Here is an 11971-nt window from a genome sequence, read left to right as displayed (position 1 = left end):
ATTTTTTAAAATTATTTTGTAAATATTGACCTATGGAATAAAAATATTTTTACGACCTATAATTCTCAAACCCACCATGACACCAAATATACTTAGAAAATTAAAAAATCGACCAAACCGTTGCGAAGTAGTTTGCTCACAGACCAGTAAATAGTCAGTTTGGTTACGAACCAAATACCTACGTGATGTAAGACGTTATTTTTTTTATTTGGTATAAAGTAAATCACGCAAAAATAATTATGTACTGAAATGTAAAAATTTAATGTAAAAAAAACTAAGTTAAAAACACGCTTAAAAACTCTTGAAATAATTATAATTGTACTTATTATCACCGATTCTTGAAAAAAAAGTGAGTCAAAATCAAGTTTATAGGAGTCGTTAGCCGTAACATACCTAGTACGCGTGCTAAAAAATGTATTCATGGAATTTCAACTTTCAGTAATAAACATGAATCGGCCATTTTGTAATACAATGTATCCAATGGCGAATTGTTTAAAATATGATATACGTATTACCGTATCGTTTGAAATCAAAGCATCCGGATTAAACAAAAGCACAGAATAAAAGTGTCATTAAGCAGAATTCAACATGTTAAATTAAGGTTAAATTATTATTTTGTTACAGATTTACTATAACCTCGCATTGAGTTAATATGTATTACTAAGTGTACTACGTACTACATATTAACTCAATGTAGCCTCGTGCAGTGGCGTAGCTATCATATGGCCAGGTGGTGCAGTGCACCAGGGCCCCGGAGCTCAGGGGGCCCTCAAACCTCAGCTTTGAAAAAAAAATTTAAATATATTTTTTTAAGTAAATAAAAAAAAATCTTGTGAGCAGGCTCGAGCCATTTTTTTATTTTTTTTTTAAATCAACAATTATAGAACTCCTTATTCAACATTTCCAACCTTGTTTCCAACACATGCGCCAAGCGTCCTATATAGGCATGTGCTGTTTGTTATCGTTAGTTCGGTTATTTGGTAGTTTTGATGAGTACGCCCGTAGTACATTGGATCAGCGATAAGCTCACGTGCTTGACGGTAGTGAGACCAATTCGCCAATTCCACCCATCAACTTTTTAATGAAACTTTAATTCGATCTTGCCTTGCATGAGTTCTCATTTATGATATTTGTGGCGATGTTTTCAACTTTCTGGGGTCTGGGACGTACTACAATAGTTGACGCTAGTTGTGACTTGTGTCGCTGACTGTTGTAATTCGTAGTTCCCTACTACCAGCCTTATTTCATCAAGTACCACCACTATCACCACTAATGCTATGATTTCTATTCCGCACATCCATCCATCTGGCACCAAATTCTGCTAGAACTCATTTTCGCTAAAAAAATTTCCGATGACAAAATATGTATTCGATACCGGTTGCAACTTGCAGCACAACGGTAACCGTATAATTTATGATAGCTCTCAACATGATCGACAACAAAAAATAAACAACGTTATTCTAAACTCAAATTCAAATTTACAATTAATGAGCTACGGAAGCTCACGGAAAAAAGAAACAGTGAATATCGCAGTGTAAATTGCTTAAACAACGGGGTACCCACTTCATTTTACAGTGGAATAGAGAATTTTCCTGTCCAAACTGAGATTTTAACAGTTACACTGGATTGTTTACAGTTCGATACACTAAATTCATCAATGTTTCCAGTAAAACAGCATTCGACAAGTTCGCCTCCGACATTTATCGTTAATTGCAATAGAAAATGAGGCGGCATCAAACTTGGATTTGAGTGAAATTATAGACGAATTCGCAAAAATTAAAGCGCGCAAGAGATTGTGAATTGGGCGGGGAATTCTGTTAAAAATCGTTTTTTCCATTAATTAATCTCATCTGTATAATAAATATTCTATATTGTCATGTGCGTCGTTGTTTATTTATTCCCTTTTTCTTCTATTAAACACATGGAGAGTCTAATAGAGACGACGTATGGATTTAGCCTACTAGAGATAAGTTCACTTACTGTTTTCTATTCTTATTCTTATCAATAATTTTGAAGGCAAATATAGGTTCAAACTACGCGGAAAGAGGGGAGGAGGAGGGCCCGATTCTTTCCCTATGCACCAGGGCCCTTGTCCTCCTAGCTACGCCACTGGCCTCGTGATTTAATTTATGACAAAACTTAATCATGGATTTATGAAAACTATGTGGTAGTTGGTACTTAACTATTTTATCTTACTTACATTACTTAATCAATAATTCGGTACAAAATATTGAACAAAAAAGTATATAATCTTAAAACTAACCTCGTTCTTTGTTATAGCCAAATACGGTCTAACTGTAGTCTGTACTTTACTAGATGAATTATTCTGGAAGTGAGAACTGCGTAATTCCCCCGTTAGAAATAAAGTAAAATATCAATGTTGCTACATGTTAAAAATATTATAATACCATCTTTTTCAATGTACACAAGTACACGTGTAATGTACAAGTTTAGTATAATCATTTTTATATACTGAAATAAATGTATGTACTGTATGTCAAAAATATTCGTACCTACTTTTATGAATAGTAATTATTTTATTTTGATAGAATATCACGTTTGAACATCTTAATAAATATTAATTGAATAAAATAATAAAAGAAAAACTTTATTCGATTTCAATGAATAGTATATTGTTAAAATAACGTAGTGCGTATTTAAGAAGCAAAAATTAAGGTGTAATTAATTATTTATTTGAAAATATAAAAAATATAAATTTTATTCGCACATGATTGTGAACTTTTGTGAAGTAGGTACCAAGCATAGATTGTACACCACTATCAACATTACCGTCAATTGTCAAATGTCATCTGACTAAGTCAATGTCATAATTATTCGTTTTCAAAACACTGCCTTTGCCTATCATCTGGCTGTATCTCTTTGGGCTGTATTTAATTTGAACGCAATATCTACCTTCTTTGTTATCGACAAAAATGAGTGTTCGCCAAGAGGATGGCCCGAAAAACAGTAGCTCCAGTCGAGGATTAGGCATAGCAGCAGCTGCAATAGGCGTTGGTGTTGGCGTTGGCGCAGCCTTGTACTACTTCTTTGGCAAGCGGCCCGAAAACCCTGATTCCGCAGGATCAACCAGCCATTGGGAAATAGAACAACCAGACGCATTGTGAGTGGTTTTTTTTTTTTTAATTTTTCCATGCTGGTAGGTGCGTGGTTTCTAATTTTAAAGTTCGTAAATTTAGAATTATCGTGTGCTAGATATTATCGACAAATTAATGTTAAGTGATGAAATATTATCCAAATCATTAACCGTAAACATGAATAAGTATCGTCATACTTTATATTTGTTTGAATATCTTTAGCGAATTTATGACATTTTTTAACAACCTACACTGTACGCGTCACGTAAAAAGAACGCTGGATGAAAGTGATGGGGTGAGCTATGTGCTGATTATTTTATTTTTGAACTAGGCTCGCGAATCGTGGCTTCTCAACTACCTATTTGTTATTCTTATACCACTTCATAACACCAAATAGACCGATAAATCGCCAATGCGCAGCTTAACCGTCAGCGTTCTTTTTATTTGACGTGACTTATACCCTCTTGGGTATGTACTTGAAAAGTTTTCCCATATTTTTAAAATAGTCTAATAAAGCATTTTTTTATTTTGACTTAGACACAGTTTTCAATAGTTTATTTGACTGTGTTTGCAAACTTTCTGAATTTATAATGGATCTATAAACTATAATATAAAAATGAATCCCAAAATGTGTTGGTAAGCGCATAACTTTAGAACAGCTGAACCGATTTCTTTAATTCTTTTTTTATAATATTCCTTGAAGTTCGAGGATGGTTCTTATGTAGAGAAAACGTGAATATGTACCACGGGCGAAGCCGGGGCGGACCGCTAGTATAGTAATAAAATCCATCCATAAGTCAAACCAATATCAGAAATATTCATTACTAGCTCACGCCCACGACTTTGTATGTGCTTCCCCGTTTTTCCCCGTTCCCACAAGAATTTCGGGAAATCCTTTCTTAGGGGACGCCTACGTTATGACATCTACCTGCCTGCCAAATTTTAGCCCGATACGTCCAGTGGTTTGGGCTGTGCGTTGATAGATCACTATATCAGTCACCTTTGAGTTTTATATATATAGATTGAATATTTTTAAAATATGTCATTGCTTTGAAACTGTATTTCCTTTCCTTTTTTGTCCTTCATTGAAGCAAAGGTTAATGACCCTAGTTTATAAAAATCCTTCCTTCCACTTATATAATATTTGATCTTAAAAATACAGTAGAATGCTGATTATCTGAATTATTTGGTACCGGGGTCGATTTGCATAATCCGAAAGTCGGATAACCAATCATAGACTGGTAATAAAGAAAACGAAATGTTACTCAAACTCAAACATTTATTTATTCAATTAGACCTTGAATCGTCGTTATATATTTTTAACATTTACCACCGAACATACATAAATGAAATGAACTTTAAAATGATTTCAAAATGTTTTTTTTTTTTTTTTTGTATGTAACTATAAATGCAATCTGTTCAAGAACATTCAGCACTTGGTTATGAATGAATTGAGACTTGTAGGGCAGGCGATCCAGTGATGCCAGCCGTATTATTATTATTTTTTTTATTATTTTTTTTATTTTTTTTTTATTATTTTTTTTTTATAAATCTATGGGAGCTTTTCTTTTCAGTCTTTGGAATTTTGTGTCGTTTTTCATTAAATCCATGGCCAAAGAATTCGGATGTTCATCAAGTCTTTTTCTGTAGGAGCTCATAGAGTGCTTGATTTCGTCTTTCACTGTTCGAATTTTAAGATCGTGGTGTAACTGTTGGTTTGTAACATACCAAGGAGCGTTTGTGACTAGTCTAAGCATTTTCGATTGAAATCTTTGCAGGATTTCGATATTGGAGTTGGAAGCAGTTCCCCATAACTGGATTCCATAGGTCCAGATTGGTTTAATGATGCTTTTGTACAAAAGTAATTTATTTTCCAACGAGAGTTTGGATTTTTTGTTGAGGAGCCAGTACATTTTTCTCAGTTGAATGCCAAGGGCTTTACGTTTAGTAAAAATATGTGTTCTCCATGTGAGTCTGCGATCCAGATAGACGCCAAGGTATTTCGCGCCATCAGCCTGAGGAATAGTTACTCCATTGAGAGACACTTGTGAGCACGAGCCGTAACGAGTCGCAAATGTTACCTGTACAGACTTCTTTTCATTGGCTTTAATTCGCCAGGTTGATAACCATTCAGTAATTTTACCACCGAACATACATAAATGAAATGAACTTTAAAAAGCTCAAAATGTAGTGTAGTGTGGTTTTGTGTGAATTTGCTTCTTGCTTTCAACAATAACAGTTAAAATTTATCTGAAATCCAGTAACAACTTGTAACAGTAATGCAAAACAAAAATGACATCGTTTTTCATCTACACTATTCTTCTTCTTATATATAAAAATGAATCGCAAAATGTGTTGGTAAGCGCATAACTCGAGAACGGCTGACCGATTTCGATACTTCTTTTTTTATTATATTCCTTGAAGTACGAGGATGGTTCTTATGTAGAGAAAACGTAAACATGTACCACGGGCGAAGCCGGGGCGGACCGCTAGTAATATTATAAAACTGAAGTTTGTTTGTTTGAACGCGCTAATCTTAGGAACTACTGGTCCGATTCGAAATATTCTAATTTGAATAAATTATAGAAACTAGGTAGTGTTAGTTCCATTTTAGGACAAATTTAAAAATTGTTTAAAATATTCTCAGCCATTTTTGAGTTTTAAACTATGTAACTACAATGTCTATACTCTATTTTATAAGTGTGACAGACATTAGTAAATTGACATAAGCTACTTTTAACACGCTTCTATTAGCTTCACCAGTATGTGTGTATGTTAGCGTCTTCTTTAGACTTGATTTTGACTCATTTTAATTACCTTGTACACTTATCAAGGATCGGTGATAAAAAATAATTTTATGAATTTAAATTTGTAAAAAAAAACAAAAAATTGTGTTTTTTTTAAGACTACATTAATAATTACCAGTAAACCACAGCAGTGAAGAAACAGGTTTTCATTTGTATTATTGTTACTTGATAATGATAATTCACCAGATAATTTTAATAGATCATGATTCAGTTAATAATTATGTATTCATACACTGACACGCTTTGTGGCGCACACTTGATTTTTTTTAATCCTTAAAATATCAATTTTCTCATTGTATGTGCCACAGATAACATATTATGGATTTAATTAACGGTTTTCAATTTTGTATAGCTTTCTGTCACCTAAGTAGGCGCAAAGCTTCATTATGTCTGTTACCAAAATGATATTGTAAGTAAAAAGGTTGTAGACAGGCTACCAACACTACATGCGATCTTCAGCCGATGCCCACGCGATTTAAACATCAAAGTGAGATGGCACGATTCAACTATCGTGAGCGAAAAAGAGACAACTTGAGTAACATGTGGCTAATTAGCCACACATTTTGACGTGAGGCGCTCATACCTATCTACACCTTTTTACTTGTAATATCATTGTGTTTCCATTAATGCCTTTAGATGTTAAATTACGTGTTCTTTTTTATATTTTTTTTTCAAAACATTTCTCTTATAAGAAAAAATAAATGTGTACTGATACTATTTACTATTTATGTATTAAACATACTTAAATAGTATCTATAAGGAGTCGGTTAAAAAAGAGCACGTCTTTTATGTTATTTATGCTTTTTCTTATACTGCTTAATATCATCATTTTCATGCATGGCTTTTTTCACACTACGCACAGCAACATGGATTCATCGGGCACATCATGTAATTGTTATGACAGCGACGACTGCGTCACGATATCGGAACACACGACGACCGACACGAGCATAATCTCAACCGCGTCTGACGCATCCAGTTACAACGACATGTCTGACAGTGACGGTGCAAGTGACAGCAACGGTTTTGACGACAACGAGTCGAACAGTGACTCGTACTCATCTGACAGCGAGTACAGTTCGAATACAGAATCATATAACACGACCGATTCGTACACAGATGTCGATGAAACCGGCTACCTGACGTTGCCCAATAATGACACTGTCATGGAATCTTACAGTGGCTCTGACGGTGACGCTGATAATAGTGACTGGGAGGAGATGACGTCAGATGATCTGCCCCGTAGGTTTTCGTACGTGCGTCCCAATGTATTTTCGGCGCTCACAGATTTAATCGGAGTTAGACGTAGATCGCGACGATCGTAAGTCATTTTTTTATTTTTATTTATTTATTTTTTGCCAAGAGCCCGGTTACATATTAATACGACTCCTTTCAGTCAGTCCTCACCTGACAGAATTCTCAGTCAGATTTATGACGGCATTCTAGAAATTTTGTTATTCATAATTTATTAGAAGCACTCTATTTTTCGTTTTTTCTATGTTATATAATAAAAACTTGCCAAGAGGGATTAAGATTTTGAAAATTAGGTTTTATTAGATAAAAATTAGGTTTTATTAGATAAATGAATACATTTAAATGAAACTATGCATGACGGTCGAAACTCGACCATCTCTTCCGCTTCCCAGTGCTCGTATCGCGATGAAACACACATTCGACACCTGCACTGTGATACGGGAACGACGCTATTATGTAGCCAAGCAATAGCGACACACTACCAACACTATTGATAAATAAGATAAAATGGTCATTAGAAGTTCATGTCGATTGAAAGAAATTTCTCTGCTTAGAAACTATTTTTTTAAAACGTGGATTTTTTTTTTCATTTTTAATACGTTCAAGTCTAATTTTCAAAATAATATTTCAGAGTTGAAGAATCCATTAGAAAATCTCGAAGAAATGAGGCGTTGTAAGATTTTTTTAATTTACGTTTGATTTGATACTAACATAATGCGATCTAACAGATAACTCTGAACACCTATGTTCTACATTTTATACTTTCAAATTATCAGAAATAAATCAATTTGTGTCCAGAATGGTGTGGACATGTAAAAAAACATTCGTTTTTAACTGTATAAAATAAACTTTGAGCACAATGTCTGTTAGATTGCAGTTTTTGTAATTTACTCACACCTGACTTTTAAATATTTTGGAAATAATATTTAGAGGCCCTCTGCAAATGTTCATGGGCATTGGCGATGGCTAACTTAAAATAAGAGAGACATAGAGTACAAGCATATTCATTATTCCCTCTCTTTCTAAACGTAACCGTAAGCTAACAGTTTATAGATAACTGTATGATTTCTCTGTTGTATTATTTATTTAATAATTAATTTATTGACTGGTGTGTGAATTGTGTAGCCATATTGTTTTAGTTGTTAACAGTTAACAGGCATGTTGTTTTTAGACTTTGGTGATTCCCTTCTAACTGGTTTGTATTTAATAACTTTGTCAACAATTGATATAATTTAGGTATCTGTTTGTGTACCTTAATTTTTTGTTGTTATTTGTATTATAATTTTAACTAAAATTTGACTGCCTTTGGTATCTTGGTAAGAAGTTTGGTGGCAGTTGCGTTTTGACGAAGAGATAGGAGACCACCATGACGCGGGTCAGATGCATGCAATGACGGGGTACAGATACCTTTCAAATGATATGTCATTCAATAATTTTTTTATGCAGGTTGAAAATGTTTAATGGACCCTGGAGGGGAAGTAGTGGAAGTAAAGTTCGATTCTCGGTCGGGGCAAGTGAATTTTCTAAAATCTTTGAAGAGTAGTTCCATTTCTTTTAAAAAATAAAGGAATGTTTCATTTCCGCAAACTTTGCTATCTCGAGTATTTCAAGTACTTTCCCTCCAGGGCCCTTTGTAAATTTTCACACTGTTTATGATGATATAATTATGATACGAATAATCGGTCGAATATCCTGCTACAAAAAAGAGCGTGTGTACCGAGCACAGAAAAGTGTCAGAAGTGTCTCTCAACGCGCATAAAGAAGTTTCACTTCAAAAAATGGTTAATGAAAAAATGGTTAAATACTAGTGACTTTTTTATTAGGTACTTGTGCACTGCGTCTCCTTGTCCACCAGGTTGTCTGGAAGAGATCGCTGTCTGAGCGATAAGACCGTCTGTTGTGCTCTTTTATTACTTATGTGTATCCTTATCTGTACTTTACTCTGTGGTGCACAATAAAGAATTTTTTTTTGTTTGTTTGATTGCTCTTCCAGCCGCGAACGTTCCTGGACCCTGGAAGAGTGCACCATCTGTTACGAGGTGATCCTCAAGAACCAGGAGGTGATGTCACTGCCGTGTACCCACAACTTCCACACGGCGTGCATCATGCCGTGGCTTCAGCAGCAGCAGACTTGCCCTAACTGCCGGACCAGCGTCAATTGATTTCCTTGGTAGGTATTGTTATAGGTAGATGCGCTATACGCGCTCACGAAGTGGCACCATAAATTCAAGCGACCCGACTTGAATATATATGTCTCTTTTTTTCGTATATAAACTAGCGTGCCGTCTATTTCTCGGCTCAAGTGCTATACGCTTGACATGTGCGTAACCGGGGCCATCATTTTTCGAACGATTACTTACATTTGTAGTATATTATTATTAGTCTGTGCTTACATATAACGCATCTACGTCTTTTATATTATATCTTTTATAAGTATATAATATTATGTCATGGGACTTTTTGTCGATATATAAATTTATATGATAAAGTTTTTTTTTGTATGCGTACCCATAGTGTAAAAACGTTACCCTGTTTTTGAGTGTTCGCTATCTGTATGTCTGTTCGTCCGTCTGTCACCAGTATATTAAAAAAAAAATTGTCCCCTACTGTGACGACGCACATGTCATCTCGAATTGACCAATAAAATTCTGAAGGCTCAAATAGACAAAACAGAATCGTAATTTTTCATTAAATAAAAAGAGCCAAAGAGCCTTGTAGTTCAAATTATATTATAATAAATTATAATAAATGAAATAATAAAAAAAAAACGATAATTTACTATCAAACGCCCTAGTAATTTTCTTGTTCGGATCAGTAGTGAACAAAATCTTATGTATTAAAAGATCTATGTTTAAATATGTAACTTCAAAACACAAACGCACAAAACATCCTTAAATATTTTCAAAAATGACAACATATTAAATTTTTTTTTTCTTTTCAGATTTTACGGTAGAAATCAGCAGGATCTGAATTCGAATTATGGCGGGAATTAAAGACTTTTTTCACGAAATTGCACCTCATTACTAAAAAGTGAAGGGAAGAAGACACAATAGTTTTTTTTTTGGGTATATTCATCATAATGAGACAAAATAATATGTATTTCATAATGTATAAAAAATTAATTGAATCAACTATTTACTATAAAATTGATTTAGAGACTTATTGTATGGGTATTAATTCTTATTATCACAAAATTATATATGAAATCAACTAATAATTTCTAAATCTTTGTATATCGCCACTAGCATTGTAGTTATTTTTTCTATTTAGATGTTATTAGTATTAAATCGCATAAATAAGGATTTTAGGAATTCCTTTTTTGAGGAAAATTATAATGTTTGTAACTTAGATTACAAAATAAAAGACAGATGGAGCGTTGCCGAACTAAACCGAATAATTTATCGTCATTTTCATTATAGCTATGTGTGCTGTCATTTCGCCGCTGCACTGTACGTACACGGTGCTTCTGTGTGCGTGTAATGTTGCCAGATATTGAAAAATTTCCCAAATTTTTATATAAACCGATTTTGAGTTGTGAGGTTTCATTGCAATGATCTGAATTATTATGTTAGTGGCGGTAGTGACGTAGGCTATATACATAAATGAGAAGTCAAGTTTTAATTTTTATTTAAATTCTTTTATTACATAAAGTACCTGCCTACTAAAGTTATATATGGACAAAAAAATTGTATTCAATTTTTTATTACTTAAATAAATTACATAAAAAAAGTTTCAATATTAACTATAATAATTATTTTATTTTTTATTTTTCATAATATATGAATACGAATAGCGGTAGTTTTTAGTCGAGAATACGGGACACCTTATTTTCTTCATATCCATCATGGAGTTCACATAAATTAAATCGCTAGCGAAAACGACTATGACGTTTTTAAGCTTTATAAAAGTAACAAAATAATGTATTATGCTTATTAAAATAATCTAATAATTATCATGAACCTTTAGTGCACTATACAAATAATCACATTCACGATCGAAAAATTCAACAGCATTACCCTGAAGATCCTTTAACCATTTTACCGTTTTACCAATAAAAATGGCAAATTCATTTTCTAAATACTGGCAACATACGTTGAAGTTTTGTATTCCTTCATATCTGTAAAATTATTATTCGTATTAAAGAAATAAATCAGCCAAATAATCTATAGAAAACCTGTGAAACGATGTTTTATCTTTTTTTTTGTTTTCGGGAACAAATTTTACAGCGTTTTATTATCACAAGACGGCATTTTTTTACTAAAATTGCAAACCCTTTTTGACGTATTGCATGACACTATATGCGCTATAGCACTGGTGCAGCGACGTATTTGTTTTTGATTTCGTATTTTCTTTGACAAGGGCGACGGGCGGTTGTCATGCTCCATCTGTACTTTATTTTGTAATCTAAGGTTTGTAATTTGAACCTGTTATTTAATTTATGTTTTTAAATGTCAAAGTCAAGATTTCATATAATTTGGCGCGAAATTGTGTAGTAGGTATGTCGATGAAATAAATATGGAATAATAATATTTAAAAAATGTTTTTATATGTAAGATAATGAGGCACTTATAAAAATGTAGTACGAATAAGTGGCTGCAAATATTAAAATCTTGTTAGTTTATGAGTGATCAAAGTTTTAGTTGTTTGAAAAGTTACCTTTGCTCTGTCATCTGTGTTTGTTTTTTTATGAATTACTAACTTGTTTCTTTACATTAATTATCAATTTATTTCTATTTAATGTTTTTAAGCTATCGCATAGCTTCTATCGCGGGCCTTGAGCGCGGGGACCGAATCCAGAAATTGCGTAACGAAAAA

General features: G+C 33.3%; 1 protein-coding gene across 3 annotated transcripts; it reads left to right on the top strand.

Annotated features, from left to right (window-relative positions):
- Positions 1 to 2889: 2889 nt before the first annotated feature.
- LOC123702277 (E3 ubiquitin-protein ligase RNF165-like) lies at positions 2890 to 11688 on the top strand. 3 transcript variants are annotated; one of them, XM_045649973.1, is made up of 6 exons: positions 2890 to 3121; positions 7149 to 7223; positions 7788 to 7829; positions 9150 to 9326; positions 10098 to 10492; positions 11566 to 11688. In XM_045649973.1, exons 1-4 carry the CDS (start codon positions 2934 to 2936, stop codon positions 9316 to 9318), a joined length of 474 nt encoding a protein of 157 aa, XP_045505929.1. In that variant the 5' UTR covers positions 2890 to 2933; the 3' UTR covers positions 9319 to 9326; positions 10098 to 10492; positions 11566 to 11688. The 3 variants fall into 3 exon arrangements, with proteins under 3 accessions (XP_045505929.1, XP_045505927.1, XP_045505928.1); XM_045649971.1 differs by having other exon boundaries at positions 7083 to 7223; XM_045649972.1 differs by lacking the exon at positions 7788 to 7829 and having other exon boundaries at positions 7083 to 7223.
- Positions 11689 to 11971: the final 283 nt, after the last annotated feature.

This window comes from Colias croceus, chromosome 23 (assembly GCF_905220415.1).
Source record: "Colias croceus chromosome 23, ilColCroc2.1".
Taxonomy (NCBI): Eukaryota; Metazoa; Arthropoda; class Insecta; order Lepidoptera; family Pieridae; genus Colias; species Colias croceus.
This window is presented reverse-complemented; position numbering and strand designations above follow the sequence as displayed.